Raw genomic sequence first — 22,255 nt, 5'->3', positions numbered from 1 at the left:
GCGGGCTGTGGTCATGGAAGCCAAAGCCTTCCCGATGACACCAGCACTGCACTCTTTGGTTGACTATGTGGATCCTCCACTCCCTCCTCAGCCCATAGCTTGAGACCGGGAGGATCAACGAGAACACCATCTGTGCCCCCAGACCCTTTAGCCCCGCTCCCAAATCCCTGTAGCACCACATGACCTGGCTGGGAGCGCTCCAAGCTGTCATTGGTGCCCACATGAATAAGGAGCATAGGATAGTGGTCTGTGGGCTGGAGGAGCTTTGGGATCTTCTCCACAATGTCTCGGATGCGGGCCCCCGGGAAGCAGCAGACTTCCCGGACTAAGGGGTCGGGGCAGCAGATTGCCCCCTCAGTCCCCCTCAGGATGGAGTCTCCCACAACAAACACCTTACGTTTTGTCTTGGCGAGAGCAGGGGCGGTAGCTGCAGTTGAGCCTGTGTTGCCTGTGGAGCCCAAACATGTAGGAGCCCATCTATCTTTCCTTGGGAGGGGCAGGACTTCTGGGGCCCCTTAGCCAGAGACATTGGGGACCCGCCACACACTGCCTTGAAAATCTCCCTCTCCCTCCCCTTCCCTTTTCCCCCTGTATCTTCATGATGCCAGGGCTTCCCACCATTTTCTGTTTGCTGCTCCCCCCTCGCTGTGTCCCTCCCGAACCCTCTGCTTGTGGGGACTGGTTTTTTCACCAGGGACCTACCAATTTTGCAGTTTCTGCAGAAATTGCAAAATCACAATTTCATTAGGTCCCTAGTAATAACTAGCAGGACTGTGTTTAAAAAAAATCTTACCTTTTAGCTTGTTCATCTGCATATTTAAAGGGATAGTTTGCCAGTGTTGCTTTATAACCTGTATTTTTCACCATATTATTCCATGTGACCAATCTCTGCCCTATTGCAGTTCCTCTTGGTTCAAAACCCTAAGACAGAACATCACAGAACACTGTTAGTATATTTTATTCTGTTGCTTTAACAGAAGAGTAGAATATTTGAACATCAAACTGATGGACAGTGTTCATAATAAAGCAGTTACTCCCGACTTCTAATTTAGAGGTGAATTGCTTTGTAATGGGATGGTCTGATACAATAAAGACCTGCTGGCACAAGTCTGCTTAAACAATTAGTAAATTAGTCTTAGCACTTAGTGGGCATGCCTACACATTCATTAATACACCATAGTTACTGCGCATTAAGTTTAATACTTAGTTATTCAATGCGCAGTAGCATACACTACTGCACAGTAGCATTGGCGCATGAGTTTTTAGTGACGCTTACTGTGCAGTAGCCTAATAACACTGCACAGTAGCATATTAGCATAGCTTCTGCCTGGCACACTACTGCGCAGCATTCTTAGGCTACTGCCCAGTAAGCATCTGATGTAGACAAGCCCAGTGTGTGGATATGCTTTTTGTAGAATCATAAGTTTGAAAGGGACCTCATGGGTCAACTAGTCCAACCCCCTGCATATGGTCAGGATGTGCTATTCCTAAACCATCTTCTGAAAGCAGAAGTGGCAAGGGGCCTGATCCTTTTTTTCTGTGGAGCCTTCCCACCTCTCCTATGGCCGGGGGATGGGCTGATAGCTGCGCTGTTGCAATTTGCAATCCTGCAAACCAAACTACATCCAGATATCGTTTAATTTGCAACAATGCAAAGTTATTTAAAACTCCCCAAACTGGCTCACGTTTAATGTGTGACACCATTAAGCCATACAAATTACATTTTTGTCATGTGTACATCGTGACATCTATCACGTGTACAAGCACCTTTAGTCACAAGGCTAGCCATGACTGCAGAAAAATCTTTATTTTTCTTTTCATTCTGCCTTCTAGAAGCAAGATGTGTGTTTCATTTGGGGGCATGTTGTATGTGAGAAAATACAGTATGTCTTGTCTCACTCTTCTCTACCCCCAGAAGGATAATGCAAATGCAAATGTTATCCTCAACCAGTCTTCAGCCATGTGAAGCACCCTTCTACATTATACTTTGCAGCCCATACCAAAGCCTTTTTATTTCTCAAAAATAAGAGAAATTTTATTCTGGGTACTAAGATGCATAGCAGATTCCCTTGCACCTCCAGAAAATTGGTCTGTGAACTACATATCTCCTCCTTTATAGCAGCAGAGAGAGGAAGGGAGTACAGACAAGCCCGAAGTGAGGAACAGGGGATAATGAGGTCACTGCCGGTGACTTTCTGTGCTTGTGGCCTGCAGTGCTCTAGTGTTCCAGACACACTGCAGACAGAGTAGGGTGGGAAGCAAGGAGTTCAGATTTCATTTTTTGTTAAGTATCACAAATCCTGTAGTTGCTCCAATCCTTTGAAAAATGGATTTGAAATCTTGGACCTAGTTGTCCTCAAAGATGAAACATGCTTGAATTTCTGGTTTTTATTTGAACAGACCTGTATATACCTGTTTAACATTACTGCTAGAGACAGAATACAGTAGAATCAATTATTTGACAGTACATAAGGTGGATATTTACCTACCAGCAATGGATCAGAAAAGTCTGGAAGATCTGGAACTAATATTCCAACCAATGCACACACCACTATTAACACAGTACACATGCCTAAAACCACCACAGGCCAGTCAGCTATCAGTGCTGCATAGCTACAAGGAAAGAAAATATATCTTAGCAGGGAAAGCGCAAAATAATAAACCAGGAAACAAGAAACAGAATTCTTTCATACCTCACTTTATACCTTAAGTTTTGTTTAAAGTATGACACATTTCCTGCTTCATTTCAATGAGACTTAACTGGTTCACAACTGGCAAAGGTGTACATCTACAGAGATCTTAACAATTGCTGTTACATTCCTCTCCCAGTAAAACTTGCATTGGATTCTTCTTAAGAAGTCTTTTACACCTACCCATAAATATTTTCATCAAGATTTTTTGTAAAAATATTAATTTATTTCAAGGCTTTTTTGTCTGTTGCCAGAAGAACATTTTTTGGCCTATTTATAAATAGTTCACATATTTGGTAATGATAATTGCTACTTATTTACTAAAAACATTCTGGCTGCTCTTGATAATGCAAAAAGAACATAATTTCAAGTGAAAATGGTATGCAAGACCAAGCACTCATTATTGATTTTTACACTGTTTCCTCATCTTTAAAGTTCTGGTTTGGTCAAGCTTTTTCCATGTTCTGGTTGTACATAGAAAAGTAAGTTTTTGCAACCTTTTTTACAACTGAAACTTTAAGTCACTTCTAATACAATTTCAGCTTTAAGAAAACCAATGCTAAAAACTTACACTATTTATTCTGCCCTTAAGCAGTCTATTCCACACTTAAAACTGCAACTTAAGACAATATTCAGAACCTATGTTGTAATAGTGCATAGACTTTTTTTGCAAGTTCAATGATGAAAGCAAACTGCAAAACAATACATATATCATCATACACCATCATGATGAATTATTAAAGCTTCTAGAACAACATGTGGTCTCAAATTTCAGTATACATCACTATTTTGTTACTGAATTTTTGGAGTACAGGAGCTCCTACGTGTACAAATATTTTTTTTTATTTCCATAGGAGGTTTTAGTTAAATTGAAAAAAATAAAATAATAAAACAAAAACAAATTAAAGAAAAACGTTTGAAATTCAGAATTTTTTACACCAGTCACTTGAAATCAAAGTCCTTATGTTCCAAGGACAACTTTTAAGAAAGTTTTTACTATCTAATCTTGCAAACAGAATAGAAAGGGCAAAGTCCTGCAAAGTTTGCAATACATTTTTACAAACAATTAGCATGTGAATCATAGTATATTGACAGTAGCTACACACATGCAAATATTGATCAGGTCAATTTCTATTCCACTTTCTCCTCAATCTCAGTACAAACAAAGATGATGGTCAGTTTGTACTGCAGCTCTTTTTGTACTTACTTTCATTCATCTCAAGGACTATTATTCTTTTGGATATCAAATCAGTACAACTAGATATTTTTTCTAGGGACCTAGTAGTCTCTAGACAGACATTCTGCCCTGTTACTTAAAAAACATCTCACTAGGTCAAAGGTCCACCTAAGCTTAACAGCCCAGTGGGCTAGTATGGTTGAGGCACACCAAATTCTGTAGTCAGCACCAGAGATTGACGTGGCTAGCATTATATTCAGCTGCCTTTGGCTCTATTACCCCAGTGACCAAGGTAAGTATTTACAGCTGGGCTGCACAGGGCAAGCATTTGACATAAGCCCCGAGCAAAACTCAAACTCATGGCTCTGCAGTATCAGCAGGAGACTTTAACCACTCTACCACAACACCCCTGGAACAAGATCTAATATATATGTCCAGCACTCCTTATGGTCCAAAATCAGTAAATTGCTACTCTAACAGCTGTGGGCCATTTTTCTAGCATGAACCAACAATATCCAAAGATGGTACTGCTGGCTGCCCAGAGAGGACTCTAAGATACAGACTGACCTGAAGGCCAACACTGACACTGTGTGTTGACCTAGTGGCCTGAGTTCAGGCTTGGAGCCTGGAAAGCCCAAATACTATGCTGGCCACGTGCCAGTATCACCAAGGATAAATGTGGTCCAATTCTTGCCAATATCCTATAGAGATTACGAACCTTAATTAGTGCAAATTTGTAAAGCAGTTTGTCATGCTATTTGTCATTAAAATTAATCATAAACAGGCAGTGTGCGCAAATAAGCAGTTATACAAAGTGTTGGGGAAAGGAAGTAGATGACCTAAGCAAATGTTTCCATTTACAGAAATCAATGTTTCTATAAACACCAAGTTCTAGACTGACTACTACAATGGTTGTAGACATAATGTTTGCTTTGAAGACATAAAAGTATTTTTGCCTGTTTGATCTACTAAAGGAATTATTCCTTTCCTCTTTTGTCTATGTGATTCCATTCTCTGCCGAACAGCCCTCTCTTATCTTGGTTAAGCTGAATTTTTCAGTCACTGACATTAAAGGAAGTTGTGGCCTGCATGACCAATTTAAAAACTCAAATAAGCTACATATAGGAAACATAACTAAGTATTTAGTCGTGTACATTTTCCTGTTTTGTGTGTCACAGATTGGAAAATCAGATCAGCAACAATCACTTCAGCCAGAACAACAAAATAAAATAGCATCATACTTGACAGCAATATTATCTATCTATCTATCTACACACACACACACATATATATATAACATTATAATTTAGAACCAACAATGATTGTGTGTGTATATATAAAATAATTTTTAGTTTTGAATTTTCAACTTTTGGATTCTGTTTTTGCTAACTAACTTGTTATGTGCCTTTTGGTGGCTGGAACATACAAACATGATTTTCCCAGCACATTAAAAATGTAAAGAAGGCACAAATAGATTGGCCATAATTTTAAACAGTCTCTGACAAATCTGGAAATATTATTCCCCTACTAGTGAGCTTAGGTTTTTGAGTTACAGTAATTAATTTCTCCTTTGTTCAGTTCAACCTTTGAAAACATACTTCTGGACTCAAACCTGAAGACCAATTAAGTGTTTTCTACAGTCAATTCATATTCAAGTAAACACTTGTTTAAATAAATGTTAAAGCAAAATGCATAATTACTTCTCCCTTGAATTGGGGCTCAGTTTCCTCATTTACACCATATGATTAAGCTCAACAACACATTGGTGCAGCTAGGTATGCAGGCAGTGGACTGGGCTGGTAGCTCTCCACTATTTATGGCATTCAGTATTTTTTCATCAAGTTGTAGTTCCTACTAACCATGAAAACAGATTTCAAGAAGTTATGTCTTTAGGTTAAATCAGCTATAATCAGTTTGGTCTATAGAACACACATATTTTTAAGCTGCTTTATGATGGGAGCTAAGTATTCTTACCTGTGATTCTTTTCATCCATCCCTGAATTTCTAACGAGCTGTAAAATCATGTTTGCATGCTTTAGGCAATAAAAATTCTTAGAAGTTTCCCTTTATGAATCAACATTATATATACACAGTGTAAAAACCTGTTTGTCACACTTAGGTTTCACATTAAAAGATACATACATCCTTTCAAAAGGTCTGAGTTGTGTTTATTAGAAGGCCTTCCATTGTTTCAAGAACAATGATAATGTTTGATTGAATTAATCAGCTCCATATTCAATGACTAGATCTCTTACTTACTGAAGGCAATTCCTTCAGATGGATTGCTCCTTCACCGTATCACCGTATATTCATTGAAAAGATCCCCTTTTATTACATCAAATGCATACATAATTCTGATAAACCATTCTGTTTTCTCCTCCTAAACGGTACTATCTCACTAACCTTCAGATTACGTAAAGCCCATATCTATGCTTATTTGTGTTTAGGGGTAGAGAAGGTAATTACAAAGAACAAACTCTCAACTTTTCTTTAGTTAGAATCTTAAAATTACTGGTGTTGCAATAAGAAGTCCTCTGAGGGAGCATTTTGAAACAGCATGGCAGTAACTGATGGATTCACATTAAATGTAGTTAATGTACAGACATACACAGAGAGAAAGGCCACCAATTTAGTTGTAAATAAATAAAATATTAGTCAACCCATGACACCCAGTAGCTATTTGAATAGGCTTAATTTTCCAATTTATTGTAGAAGAAAATCTATTCTCATAAAAAATACTTGATTTTGCAATGCATTAATACCTGTATATGGGGCACCACTGGATTCTCAACATAGATGATTTTAGCCTTGCTTTGTTTTCCTTTTTTGTTGGTCAGCAATGACATATGAAAGAACATATACAAGATATATAAATGACTGTGTTGTACCTTACCTTTTTGGTAACTTGAATGGTCTGGCTGGTCTGGAAAAAAAAAAGAATGATTGAAGGCAGATGCAATACACGTATGTACACTAATATTTTTCCTCCAGTATTTAATGCTGTTCTGAATAGAAAAATAGACAGAATAAAAGCAGAGAACTAAGAATACAAAGTACTTGTAAAAATCACACCATCATGATCAGTGTCTTTGTAAAACACAACTACATCAAACAATTATCACAATTATGAAAACTTGCATAGACTAGAAAATTCTAGTTAAAATACTACAGTACAAGCTTTTCAGAAGCAAAAAGTATAACATAACTTGTTCTGAGGATGAATGCTAAAAAAAATTTCTCCGATTTTCAAAGACAACCTAAACAAACCAACAAACATAAATGTTAGTGACAGTAATTGAGACAACAGCTACAGTTTAGTGGTAAAAACAGGAGATCTCTACCTATTAAAGTCACTATTCATACACTTTTGTTTAAACAACATTGTGCAATTCTCTTCCTAAATGGTACTATCTCTCTAACTTTCAGATTATGCAAAGACCATATCTATGCTTATTTGTTTTGAGGGGTAGAGAAGGTAATTGCAAGAACATTGCTGAATGAATTTAAGATTGGCATACTCTATGCTGTAACTATCCAAAAAAACAGAAGACCAAAAAGTAACCAAAATGAAGCATATCTTAACTGATAATTTCTCTCGTAGTTCCTTCATGACTAGAAATCTCACTCTCAGTTACTCTGAATAGATACAGAAAAGAGGTACAAGCATACTGGTTGCTGTATCTGCTCTTCTAAATGGGCAATTATCTTAGCTATTGAAGTACTTAATTTCAGTAGACTGCATATTTAAAATGTTGTAATTAAGATGATCCAAAAGCAGCCTCATCAGGCAGCCATAGATTCCTTTAAAGATTACATATATGTGGACATGACATATATTCTGAAGCTGTAACTAAGGGCACCTATACCTGTGCAGCAAGGCTGCTCTGATGTGCCGGAATTACAGCACATTGGAGCAGACTCAATTAATTGACTAATAGATTAATTAACCCTACTGGCCCATTTAATTGAGTCTGCTGGAACGTGGTAATTACCACACCCCAGCAGGCTCCAGCATCACGTGTATCAGCATTCCTGCACTGAAATATGGTAGTGGGGATTCTTTAACTAAAGGTCGTTCAACAAGCTTTAGTTAAAGTGCCCCCGACACCATTTTTCAGCACAGGGATGCTGATACGTGTGACACTCCAGGTACTTTAATTAGAGCGGCTCTCGGAGCCACTGTAATTTAAGCACCCCCCACAACTCCCAGCGCACATCTATAAAAGCCTTAAAACCATAGCTTCAGGTAAAATATAGACTTGTTAATTTTCATTGCCAGTCCTATATTTCTGCAGCTAGAAAACACTCAACTGAGACATATTTTTGCTGTGCAGCAGTGGTTATGTTTTTATAGCATTGAATTCTAAGGTCTCTGAAGGAGTAGGGGTTTCTTCATTTCCATACCATGGGGTTAACAAGTGAGGCTGTCAGGGATTTCTACAGAAGCTAACTATACAAATCAATTAATCTCTTAAGGCAAATAATACTGTTCCTTGAAGAATGTGATTCACTCAACCTTGGGTAAAACCCAGCCTTGGAATATCCTGGCTTCAACTAAACTTTAGTGGGGGGCCCCCACAGGAAGAAACTGTAGCCTCAGGAGGCCCGTCAGCCAGAACCTCAGATAAGGGATGGTGAACTCTGCCGAATGAAAGCTCCCAGCATGAACGTACGATAAGGAGTCCTGCCTGCTCCAACCATAGTCCTGAATTGGGGGAATCCAGATATACTAACCCTAGACAGGGGAGTTCTGCCTGCCTCAACCCTAACTCTAGGCATGGAGAGGTTGCCAACAGTAACCTTGACCTAGGGGCAGTGACCAATAGTAACCTTAACTTGCTGCCCCATGCCTAAATTATTCCCCTAGGGCAGACAGCTCTGTCAGCCAGAACCCTAATCTCAACCTAATGCTAAAGGGACCTACTGGCCTCAATCCTAACTTTCTGACAAGGACACTGCCTAGAGGACACTGCCTATGACAAAGACACTGTCACAGAGACGCTCATAGCCAACCTTAGAGTGGGGGTGGCAGGGTCTGCCACCCATAATGCTAACCCTACAGGCCCAACACTAACCCCTAAGCCTAGGATGAAAAGCCCTGCTGGCCCTATATATCCCTTAAAACATCCTTCACAGCCTCCATGCCTGTCTAGCAGTGGTACCCTGTTGACTACCCCAGCTTTCCTTATGCTCCTCTAAAAAACTGAAGTCTCCATTCCTTTAACTTGTTCCCTGTCCCTGTGCTACTAACCTAGCTGCTCTACAGTTAACTAGTCTTCCAGCCACTTCTTTGTCTCTGTATTATGATTGATACACTTCACACTTGCCCTATGTAGCATGTCCCCACATGGTTTTATTGTGGGTGGTGTGAATCCCTCTGCCAATGGGCAGGCTGCCAGTGAGGTGGTGTGGTCTCAGCCCATCCCCAATGAGACATTAAAAGTCTTGGTTTTGGTCATTTTAATGTCATGGCCCTTTTGGGAACTTTAACAGTCTTTGGCTGCTTCTGGTGCCAATTTGTATTGATCTGGAGACTAGGTGGGAGTTAGTCATTGAAGCACACCCTCTGGGCCACTTCTGCATAGGTATATTTCAGGGGTGGGCAATTATTTTGGGCGGAGGGCCGCTTACTGAGTTTTGGCAAGCCATCCAGGGCTGCATGACAGGCAGCCAGGGGCAGATAAATATTAATTTTCTAAATTTTTAGGGGCCCCACAGGCTGGATAGAATGGCCTGGTGGGCTGCATCCAGCCCGTGGGCCACATTTTGCCCACCCCTGGTATATCTGCATGCAGTAACTGAGGGCCTCTCACTGTTTCAAATGGAAGCATACAGTGGAATTAGGAATAGAATGAGTTTATTGGGATTAAACATCTAACTACCCTCCCTAGGTTTAAGATTGGGCCTGGCAGGGTTATCCACTCTATGGTTAGGGATTGGGCTGGCAGTGCTTCCTGGGATCTAGCCCTTGCAGCCTACATGGTAATCTCCTTTGGGCAGCTGGTGGATCTTTACTTTCTCTGTAAAGCATAAGGCCCACCGATAAGCCTATATATAAATTAAAAAAAATAATTAGAAAGTGTATAGATTTTTCATTTCCCTAGTTTACATATAACAGTTCCCTTTCTACAGATGGGCCAAAATTATCAAGCATTCACTTACTAGCAGCCTTCACTTTCAGCAGTAGAAAGTTAAGCTATAAAACCAGAAAAATTAAATGACAGCCATAGACTAGAATTAAGTGGTTGCCATCCGGGCAAGTACTCACACCTCTCCACCAAAATGGTTTACTGCTGGTGAGCTTGGGGAACAGTTCTCTCTCCATATGGTCACTTCTATACTATCAAGATCTACAGCTGCTGCAGTGGTCTCCATGGAAGATATCTTTAAACCTGGAGGTGGTTAGCTGGTTCCTCCAGGTGGCCATAGGCATATCTGTTATCCATCCCCCCACCAGCACCCCTTGATAGTTGTCTGAGGCTAGGCACACATATTCAAATGGTCCAAGGTGGAATCAATCTAAGTTACAGGGTTTTTTGTAAGTGGTATAGTTTAGATTGGTATAGCAAACAGAACATGCATTCACCCTTTGGTGGAGGGGCAAATCTTAGATTGGGTTCCATCATTTTTAAACCAGTCTGTGCGTGCTCAGAGATCAGTTTCCAATCACTTATATAGGTAAAAGTGTAGTGTCTGTACCTGGCCTGAGTGGACAGTCTGGTGAAAAACAGTTGTCACCCCAGCCAAACTACACCAGCCTCTGCTGCGTGCTATTGTTCAAATTTGCACTGGAAAGTGTTTTCCTTAATTCAGCTTTACTGAGCACTTCCATTCTAAATTTATAAAGAGGAGTCCTTTGTACAAAGGTCTTTTTCTTGGACAAAAACTGTCTTTTTTATATAGGTATCTTTTTTAAGTAACTTCAAGATCTTTTTGAAAAACAAACAAGAAACCAAAAGCAAATCTGCATTTCCCTTCTGGTTTCCTCCACCTGCAAAGTTTATTGAGTGCTGAACAAATGATGATGATTAAGTTCTTCAAAGTTTAGGAAGGTCAAAGGTCAGCCCTGCTATCAAATTGTTTTGTTTAAAAAAAGCATGCATAAAAAAAAAGAATTCTGTGCACACCAAAATAAATTCCAGCAGTGTAACCAATACTTTGCAGCTGTTATGATGACTTTATTATATTGGTCAGCAGGAAAAGTTAACCCTGCAAACTATACCAAAAAATTCTTTAGCTATGCCCTAAACTACAGAACTGCATGGCAAAAAATCTCCAGCTCTTTTCTGCAGAATTAATGCAGATGGATGTAGTTTCTTAAATATTATTCAGTAATTTAGCAGCCTTATATAATTCCACTAAACTCTGAATGGTTTGGTGAAGAAAATAATTTCTCCTCAATCCACGTGAAAAATTAATGGTAACTTTTGTAATAATTTCAGTCAACATACCAATGTAACATACCTAAATTAGTCATATAATAAAGCCTAGAAGTTTAAATTCACCTCAAAACCAAAATACCTCTGTGCTTAGTGTTATGAGATTCATACTGAAAAGTGATATGGTTCACATTTTGGATGGGACAATGAAGGACAATTACTACATCTCTTCCAGATGCTGATAAAACTCTAGGGACTGAAAAGGGGAAAAGGGAAGGGAACCATACTAAACCATTTATTGTGAGCACCTCCTTTCTGGTGGCTGGAGCCTCTTTACCTTACTCTATCCTTCCCTACTGGGTCACTGAAAAAAACAGTACCATATCATTAGAAGTTATGTGATAATGCTAAGAGGTTGGACAAAAATGTCACAAGTTTCTCAACACTGAGCTCTATTAAACTGAGGAATCTGGAACATAATGGAAACCACATTGATGATTATTAACAAAGCACATTACCATCGTTTTAAGTTTTCTACACATCTAGCAAAGAACACCACATTAACTCTCATTAAAATTATTTTCACAACTATTGTAGTAAGATATTTCGTTACTTTAAATGGCAAAAGGCACAGCAGTCTGCCACATTCTGTCTTCAAAACTCTGTAATGGAGCCAGAGTCTGTTCTCACTTATAATAATGCATTCCTACAGAAATCAATCAATTTGCATGACTATAAGAAAGGGGAGACAAAGTTTAACGTTCAAATGGACATTTAAGTATTTGGATAACAAAAATATTATTTATTCCAGTTCTGCAACTTTCACCTGGACGTGACCTTGTATAAAAAATGCTACACTAGTGTAAACTTCAATCTGGAACTGTACTGATTAAATTTAATGCTTAATAATAAAAATGGAGATTTATAAAATAATAATAGTTTGGAGTTTTAGCAATATATTTGATTTACTGACTTAATGTGCATTAGAGGAAAACAATTTGCAAGAAACCAGAACATCAGATGATAAGTGAAGCGTTTTTAGAATTCCTCCCACAATGTCTGGGCTGTGAAAAAGTGTCAATAAGGAAACCACTTTTTATCCCATATCCAGAAACAGTCCTATTGTATCAATTAAGAGATTCTGAAGGTACAAAAATCTCTGCCAAAGGCAACTTTGGAATAAACTACCCAAAAAGTTAGGTCCAGATTCTTTTTCAAAAGCTGTTTTTTGAAAGATTTAATAACATACTTACATTTAAAAATACTTTATCTGTGTAAACAGTGCAAGCTGTCTTTAAAAATACATTAGCCTGGTTGATAATGGCCCTGTGATGGGCAACCATCTTTTAACAGGTTTTTAAGTGTGACTTGCCCTGTTTACATTGATGGGAAGCCCTGTTTAAGAACCATAATGATTAAAAGGTGTTAGCTAAACAGTTTAAAAACACAGCCTAATATAAGCAAAGGGAAGTGATTCTTTCTAAAATGTTATTTTAAAGTCTTAACAACCAAGGTGTCTCAAAATCCTTTGAAGGGTGCCTGAGGAGATAAGCAAGGTGTAGGGCAGGGGTGTTCAAAATATGGCCCATGGGCTAGATCCGGTCCACCAAAGGGATTCCTTCTGACCCATGGTGTATCCCTCAGACCTGTCCTGGCCCAGGCCATGGTGCATGTGGCCAGTCCCACCACCCCTGGGTGTAAGGTAGGACAGAACAGCAGGACTCAGTTTCCTGGTAGTGCCCACAGTGGCAACTCACTCTGTCTAGCTGCCATTGCCAGCATCTCCACCACCAGACCTGGACCTCCTGCCTGGGCACTAGGGTTGGGCAAAGCTTCAGTCGCTGATTTGATTCAGCGGCCCAATTCGGTGGCCAAATCTCCAAATCTGAATCAAATCAGGAGACCCTTTAATCTCTCCAAATTGAATCAGAACCCTCTGAATCGATTTGGAGAGATTCAGAAAAAATCAACAATTCAGCCATAGACACAGCATTAAATGTTTTTCTACATACCTCAAGGTACCAGGTGGCTCATGAATGCTGAGATGCTGGGACAGATGGAGTGTCCCATAGGAATGTGGGGGGAGAGGGGGGCAAGCGCTTGACAGCAGACCTGGATGTGGACCAGAAGCACTTCCGGTCCACTTCTGGGTCCGCCAGGGAGTGTATGGGGAGCCCCCCACCGTGCCACCCGGGCTCAGCAACTGGTGCCTCCTGGGTCTGGGGCGGGGGGCATCCAGGGTCCTTCCACGGCTGATCGCCAAGCTGGGGGCACACGGGGGGCGGGGGGGACAGACCCCAGCATGCTCCCTGCTGGACCTGGAAGTGGACCAGAAGTATTTCTGGTCTATGCCCTGGTTTGCCACCAAGCATGCAGGGGGCCCCCCTGCGGTCCTGTGGGACACTCCATCCACCCCACCATCACAGCATTCATGAGCTGTGCCTGGTACCTTGAAGTATGTATAAAAAACATTTAAAGCTGTGTCAATGGTCGAATTGCTGATTCTCCAAATCCGCATCGAATTTTCAGCTTCAGATTCGGCCGAATTTAATCGGGACAGTGATCCAAATCAACGAATTAAATCACTGTCCTCGATTCGGGCTGAATTTGAATCTGAATCACACATGCCTACTGGGCACCCTGGCCCATCTGACCTATGCTCACTGGGGGTGATGGATGGAGTGGGCGGGCAGGCAGGACCAGCCCAGGACACCTGCAGGCAGGGTGTACACGGACAGGCAGATGGGATGGGATCACAGGAGGGCAGAAACAGCATCTGAGAACAGGACAGTCAGATGGGGGTTGGAGCTAGGGCCAGGATCATGAGACAGTGACAGAGCAGGGCTGGGGTCTGGGGCAGAGCTGTAATCCTCTTCCCACACGTCCCTGTGATGGGTGCCAGTTCCGTGGGCAGGGACATATGGGGAGTGAATCACAGCTTGGCCCTGGACCCCAGCCCCATGTGGTCACTGCCCCACAATCCTGGCCCCAACCCAGCCCACCTGTACCATTCCCAAATGCTGCTCCCCACCTGCCCATAGCCCCATCCCATTCACCTGGCTGAGAGCACCCTCTCCTGTGGGGGTCCTGGGGTTGGTCTCTATGGAGACCCCATTCACCCACCCACTCTAATTGGTGCCCTCCGCAGTGGGTGTGGGGTTGATGGGCCCTGGGCTGGATAGGATCAATTCCTCTCCTCCCCATTACGACTCCCTCACCCCACCGCCATGCTGGGTCAGCACCCCCTTCTTCCCCACAGCAGCTCACCAAAACTTCTTCAGTGCCCTTTGAGCCCAAATACTTGCCCACCCTTGTTGTAGGGAGATAAGCTCATAAGCCCAGGCTCATCCCATCACTGCCAGCTCCTCTGCAAGGAGTAAGCACTATAATAAATACATTTGTTTTTAAAATGGGGTGCTTTTCAATTCATACAAATTACAGAAGTGTGCCTTGCACCTAACATGGGGTGCCTTGAGTCTAAACAGGTCGATAACCACTGGTTTAGACACTCATCACCAGAGATCCTGTTTTTTTCTGATTTAAAAAAATCCCCAATTTGTGGTTTAAAAAAGTAACCCAATATCCACATTTTTCAGTGATTAAAATAAAACACCACTATATATACATCTCTACATAAGTGGTGTTTCATTTTAATAACAGAAAAATGTAGATTTGGAGTTACTTTTTTAAACCACAAATTGGGGATTTTTTTTTAATTAGAGAAAACAAGGATCCCTACTCATCACACAGAAATGGGCAGGTCTTCTTCTAAGTTACTTCAGTGTTACCTTGCAATAGTTAATTCCAGAAACTGACTGTGCACTCGTATTACTTTAACTGATCTTGGCACTGTCAACATAAATTTAATTTGCAATCAAGCTTCCTTGTTATTTATTATGACTAGGCCTCTCTGAAGGCCTTTGATCATCTTATGATTAATTCTGACACTTCATTCTTCAGGTCATTATTAACGGAACCTTGTGGCACCCCACAGTCACTCTTTCACCATGACAAAGCTTGAACCAATCCAACTCTTTTTTTTACCTCTAAGGCCCCTGGCACACTCATTTAAAGGCACCATAGGATCTAATCTCTGATCCAACAATTGAGCCTCCAGCCATGCCACATGTGCATGGCACAATTTTGGGATCAGAGATCAGATCTAAATCGTGCCCTTTTTACTTGTCAGTTTTGGGGGATCCCAGCCTCGCCCTGCACTGGCATGTTGCTTGCTGGGTGCTTGCAGTTTTGGGACAGGGCCTAACAATCAGATGATTGTCAGCTCTGGCTCTGGGACCACACCAGGCTCTTAAACTGGCCCTAGTGCAGCTCTGGCCCTGCCACACATTCAATTTAGGGTGCCATACAAACTAGCCATGAAAATATTCTAAATATAATGTATAACAGGGGTGCTTAAGCCCTAGTTTCCAGGCCAGATGTAGCCCTCTGTGGTGGGTATTCTGGCCTGCAGGGCTCTCCATGGCCCTAGATCAGGCAAGCAGGGCAGTGAGTGGCTTGATCCTGGCATGTGAGGCCCAGGCAGATGCAGCGTGGACTTCAGGGCCCCAATTCTGGGGTGTGGGACCTTGGAGCCCTGATCCCAATATGTGGGGCCATGCGGGGGTAGCACAGGGTCCCAGGGCCCTGATCCTGTGGGGGACCCGGTGGGAGCAGTGCAGGACCCTGATCCTGGTATGTGGGGCCAGGTAGAGGGAGTGTGGGGCCCTGGGGTCTAATCCTGGTGCACAGGGTCAGATCCAGCTTGCAGACTGGCCCTGCACCATTCACCTGACCTGTGGGACCAAAATATTGAGCGCAATTGACGTAGAACATTTTTATGGCTGGTATGCCATTTTAAGGCACCTTAAATTGGATGCATATGTATGTAGCACTCTTGTCATTTATGCTGTAATGAACACATTAATCACATCATAAATATTATGTGTAGAGGAGGCCTTAGCCAGTTTTTGAGCCATGACACCACTTTGCCTCCCTATGACTGCTTATGATCCTTCAAAAGATGTTAAAGCATTGCCACTTTATGACTCATCCACAGAAGCCACAAATTAATACAGGAAATTGGCCTCAGTCTATTCTTGGCATAATTTATAGGTAGTGGGACAAGACACACATTTGGTACAGTCTGTTATGTGTTTGTACAGAATCTAGATAATGGAAGCTTGGCTTACAAGTGAAGTGCATCGATACTGGTGCAATACAAATATCAAGACCAGCTTAAAGAATTTTGGGCAATCAGAAGCTGTCCATTAATACCAGCCATGCTTCAGAATCAGAATCAAAGAAGTTCAGCAGATGGAATTACTCCCAAAGTAATTTTAGCTAACAAAGAAATATCAAGAGCTTTTTTGTTCCCAGAACACATAATTACAGTGGAAGAATTATTTAAACTGTTCTTCAAAATGCGCAGAGTACATAAACGTCTACCTAGGATCCCATATTTCTCCCGTAATTAAAATATCTTAACTGCCTCCCAAATATTTACAGATTTGTCCTGAACACACTTGTGAAACAAGGGAATATTACTTCTATTTTTCAGAAAAGGAACTGAGGCAGTAATAGGCAAAAATGACTCACTGCAATTCATACAGGAAAAACTGTGACAGAATTGGGATTTGAATCTCCTTTTTCTTTCTACCATGAACTTTGAATTCATCTTTATGTAGGCTTGGAGGTTTGGCAACAAGCTATCGGATCCTAGGCATCCCATCACTTGAGATACTTAAAATTGCCTGTACTCCCTCTCACTACAGATTCCTAACTCCTCTGCAGTGAGGGAAGCACAGACCCAGCCAAGCTGCAGGCTCTGGTGTGAAGGGAAGTGCTGTAAAGGGGATGAGCAGCACAGTGTCACTCCATTCTAGATCAGAGCTATTGGAACTGGCTTGGACTTCTTCATGGGCTGCAGGCTGCCAGCCCCTGGATTAGACCACAGGTTTGTAAACCCTGTTTCTAAACCAATGAGCAGGTCATCCACAGATTGCAAAAGTTTACCCCTCTTTTCAGTAACATTGTCCAGAGAAGACTTCATGGTGGTCATATGAAATTTTGAGTACTGACTATAGTTCACTGATCCACAAAGACTGGGAGCTACTGGGTAGACTAAAGGTTTCCAATACATGGACAATAGAGAGCTGAGTCATCACATGCTTAATTGTTTTAATTAATTCAGCTACTAAAAGTCAAACACCTTAAACACTTTCTTCATATTTACTAATCCAAGTAACCATTGCTGCACTTGCCAGCAGAATGATAAATGATCACCAATAAGATGGGAGATATTCCACCTGATAAACAGACAGCCATGTATGATAATATGAGAGCCACATAATAAAATGATGTTAACAATATGAGAGAATTTAAGGAATGAAAAAATGTAATAGTCTGGCTCCAACTCCAGCTTCTGATATTAAGAAGAAACACTAATGATATTTTTTTGAATCACTCCCCATTACCTTCCACATCCAGCTATACTGAAAAATAGAGATTTTTTTTGACAGAGGTCATGATGTAGATGAAGATCATGCATCATATCAGTAAAATTACAGGTTTTGATTGTGAAATCTGCATTCTTCAGGTAAGGACTATGTCCTCTGTCCAGCAAGCACCGCAGGTGCTACCATAATCTAAGTAAACATCAATGGTAAAAATACTGTTTGTAAAAAAAAAAAAAAGGAAAAGGATTCCAGTAAAATATGCTTTACTTACTTTGTTCTGAAGTACACTCTTCTGAGAGTAAAAAAAACTCAACTAAATTACAATAAATAGCTGAAAGTTTATCAACAGAAAGAATCCTCAATTCAAGATTATGGAATGTTTAACACTGACAATTTATTTTGCCAAAGGGAAGCTTTCTCCTTTGTTGGTAGATCTGGTTACAGTTATAAAACCTAACTTTCTGTCATCTGCCATACTCAGAGATAGGCAAAATCCCTTCAAGATAGAACTAAACATACTTCATATTGTACATCTTCCATTAGAACATGCAATACAAACCCAATTCCTGCATGGAAAACAACCATATTATCAGCATACTATTGACCCACAGAACAACTTCAATTGCTTTTAAATACCATGCTTGGTATTTTATAATTAACTAGATATGATGCCTTTTAGATTAACAGTCTTACTCAGCCAACAAATCCAGATGATTAGAATCACCCTGGCATAAAAATCTATTTTCTGACTAAATTTCCAATGCACTGTATTGTGTTTTTTCTTAAAGCTGATCTCATAATGACTCTAGAAACAATTAAAACCTGGAGTATTACACACTTGATCTGTATTTAACTTTGCTTATTCAGCCCTATAAATTCTCAAGGCTCCTCAGTCAACACACCATCAAATACTACACCAATTTTGATTATGGTCTGAAGATACAGAAAAACTTTTCATTGGTGCAAATATGAAGTTTCAAGCAGTCACCCTGAACACTGTTACTTTTATTCCCTTTGAACTGTTAGGGTGATATAGGTTTTAAAACAATACTAACTATAGGCTTATCTTATCATAGTATAAGGTTGTGATCTTGCAAAGACGTAAGCTTAGGAAGTAATTCAATGGGACAGTAATTACACAGATAAAAATAAGCATAAATGCAAATCTTTGCAGTACTGGGACCAATACATCACCTGATAACCACTGAATTAGTCAAGTCATATATTTTTTACTCTTGCAATGGCCAGAGTTGTTAGGGTATCTGTCTATTTCTACTGTCCGTCTCCTCATTTTTCCAGCTCCAACATAGGAAACAAACTTGCACCACATGCATGGGTGGGCCCCACTCCACTTTCATAGGATCATAGGAAAATAGGGTTGGAAAGCACTTCACAAGGTCATCTAATCCAGCCCCCTGTAACTGCATCATGCTGGTGCTGTGGGCTGTGCGGCCCCACCCCTTAGAGTGGAAGCAGGAAGTGAAAGCTGAGGAAAGGAGGGAAAGCCAGAGATCCTTGCTGCAGCAGCTGCTGGAGTGATATTGGGAGCAGCAGTCAGGCAGGAACCCAGAAGCCATATATTAATCCAGGGGTGGGCAAAATACGGCCCATAGGCAGGTGGCTGCCAACTGATTGAATCCGTTCTGTGGCTGCCCCCACAGGGCTCCACATGGGTCTGTGCCCTGCCTGCTCCCACCCAGGGCAGCCAACACCACTCTCCCACTTGTGCCCTATGGCCCCAGCCCCAGCCCACACACAGCTTCCCAGCAGGGTTGCTCCCAATGCGGCTGCAGCCAACCTGATGCTGTTCAGCTCCCCCCACTCCAGCTGCTCCTCCTCTTCTTCCTGCCCCTGCTTGTACCACTCCAGGTGGCCGGAAGCTGCAGCTGGGCGACTCCATCCCCAGCCCCCGGGGCTCCAACCCTCAGCCCCCTTCCAGCCACTCCACTGCCTGCAGATGGCTGTTCAATGCACTGGGCAGGCAGGGTGGGTGGAAGGTAGCTGGGAGCTGGAGCTGGAGCTCCATGTGCTGGGGCAGAATTTGACTGCCTGTAGCTGCCCCCCTGCCTGGAGCAGCTCAACAGGGGCAGGAGGAGGAGGTGGAGCTGCTGGAGGCGGGGGGAGCTGAACAGCTCTTGGGTGGCTGCAGCCACATCAGAAGCACCTCTGCCAGGAAGCTGTGGGTGCTGGCTGAGACTGGGTCCAAGGCCAGGGTTGTTGGGCAGGCATGGGCAGGAACACAGCATGGGCTGCCCCAGAGGGAGCACGTGGAGCTGGGCCCCATACAAAGCTCCATGGGGACAGCTGCAGACTGGTTAGGGGGGAAGCAGAATGTACCTGGCACCACTCCGGCAAGCTTGTTTGCACGAGCCTCCTGCCCACCTCTCTTACCCCATTCCCTGCCAGCTCCTGGGACCTAGCACATGGGCAGCCCCCCACACACACCCTCCCACTTCCCCCTCCACCCATCCACACACTTCCCCTACCCCCTCACATGCCCCCATCACACAATATACAAGAGTTAGACTTTATTTTGAGATGTTATGTGATGGCCTCTATATAAACTATTAAAAAAAACATCAATCAGGACATTATTTTTAAATAAAATTAAAATATGTTATAGTAGGTGTTTGATTTTTAGTATATGATTTGTTTTTATTTATAATTTGTTAAAATGATATCTTCTGAAAGATTGTGTGTGCATGGCCCTTGACAGCTCACCAAAACTCATTAAGTGGCCCTCCAGCCAAAATAATTGCCCACCCCTGCATTAATCCCTCATAGGCTGCATGTAACTCATGGGCTACCAATTGGGACAGTTCTGCCCTAGGAAGTCTGCATTAACTTATTTGGCAAGTTACTGGCTCACTTGAAAATAAAACTAGATCACTTTTCACATCTCCTGATCATAAGTTTTCAGTTGATAGTATCATATATTGGCTGCGCAAGAAAATGTGTTTCTGACAAGCAAATGTGTAAAAACTTGAATGTGAAGATATATAAGAATGTGAAGGTATATAGCTCCTGTATGTACTCAGTTTGGATTTATTTTCATACTTTTAATATAAGAGGGCATAACTAATTTAATATTATTTAAGTCATATGGATGATTTCTAAAATCTAAATTCTCATAAAAATCCCTAGGTTTTCTTTAGCGTTCTCCCATATGCAGAGAACCCTTCCTGGGTTTATCTGTAAGGTGCCTACCTCCAGAACCTCCTCCACAAGACTCAGTTTTGCCATGTTGAAAAGTAATTTATTTCTAATGTCCCTCAATTAACACCCCAGACATCCACTAAACTTGATCAAGTTCTATATTGCCCCTTCTCTTGACAGACAGCTGATTTTACTGAATCTCTACTCTGTCTGAAGAGGAGAGAGGCCATAGCTTTTTATTTAAAAAAACAGGGCACATTATGGATGCAACTAAGAAAAAAACCAACTATTTTATTTTCCGCTCTACTTTTCTTACAAGTTGTCTCTTGTACCATACTAGCCAAAATGCTTTATCATGCTTAAATTGTACCTCAGCCTCTCTGCTTTTGTTTATCTGAGACAATCATCACGTACGCAAAATATAAAATTGTGAACAATCATGTTTAAAATGGATTACCTTTGTTAATATTTTGTTTTTGATGTTCTCATTTCATAAATTTAGTTAAAAAATACATTTAGTTCAACATAACTTCTTATGCATATGACTTAAGCAGGTCTCATATATTCTTTTAAATTCAGGGCACTGAAAGCAAATATAGTGCTTTGCAAATTAACCAAAAGTTTTGAACTATTCAAAGGAAGACAATAAAAAATCTTTGTATAGTATCGCCATGAGTCACTATTTGAAAACAGGCCAACAGCTAATTTGGACTACATTAATATTATTTCAAGATCCTTTACAAGTTAAAAGCCATTTGTCTGTCGTCTTTTTTGTTGTTGTTGTAATTACAGTGAAATTAACAGATCTGTTCTGGGACTTACATGATGACTAAAGTACTTTTCAGCAGTTTTTCTGGTACTAAGTTACCTCCTTAAAAAACATTTTATTTGTAAGTTGTTTTTATTACACTTCCCAGTTTAATGTAGCAATGGTAGGTCATGGTCATATCTTGCATTTTTCTGTCAGACAGGAAATTAACATGAACTAACAAATCGCAATATACATACGTGTAGAAATGCCTCAAATGAATACCTGAAGAAAAAAGGGCCATGTCTGATATATATTTGAATATACACAAGGCAACAGTTTAGTGTATTATAAGCTAACTTGACTCAAATAAAGCATCTGCTGACTTTGTATTAAGGCTCAGACGACTTAAGAATTATACCTATTGGTATAAGAGCTCACTTCCTGTACTGACACAATAATGGCTTGTGAACCTACACTGCCAGAGGGCCCACTTTTGTTTGCTACAGAGCCTTGCAGGAGGGCAAAACTTTCTTTGACTTTTGAAGGTAAAAAGCAACCTCTCCCACAGATTGCGTAGACATATTTTAGGGCTATGAAATGTTGCTATTTACATTTCTGCATTTTTTTTTATTTCTGTAACATGAGTA

General features: G+C 41.1%; 1 protein-coding gene across 4 annotated transcripts in view; it reads right to left on the bottom strand.

Annotated features, from left to right (window-relative positions):
* DISP1 (dispatched RND transporter family member 1) overlaps positions 1–22,255 on the bottom strand; it is a 181,106-nt gene that overhangs the window by 18,254 nt on the left and 140,597 nt on the right. For all 4 annotated transcript variants that reach the window (XM_019516498.1, XM_019516496.1, XM_019516497.1 and 1 more), the window contains 3 exons: positions 6,761–6,790; positions 2,490–2,613; positions 794–921 (listed from right to left, as the gene is read on the bottom strand). In XM_019516498.1, the coding sequence (XP_019372043.1) occupies positions 794–921; positions 2,490–2,613; positions 6,761–6,790 (282 nt within the window). The remainder of the gene's footprint in view (positions 1–793; positions 922–2,489; positions 2,614–6,760; positions 6,791–22,255) is intronic.

Source organism: Gavialis gangeticus, unplaced genomic scaffold, assembly GCF_001723915.1.
Source record: "Gavialis gangeticus isolate Ggan-Ray unplaced genomic scaffold, GavGan_comp1, whole genome shotgun sequence".
Classification (NCBI taxonomy): Eukaryota; Metazoa; Chordata; order Crocodylia; family Gavialidae; genus Gavialis; species Gavialis gangeticus.
Note: the sequence above shows the minus strand (reverse complement) of the source record. Positions and strands in the feature narration are given on the sequence as shown.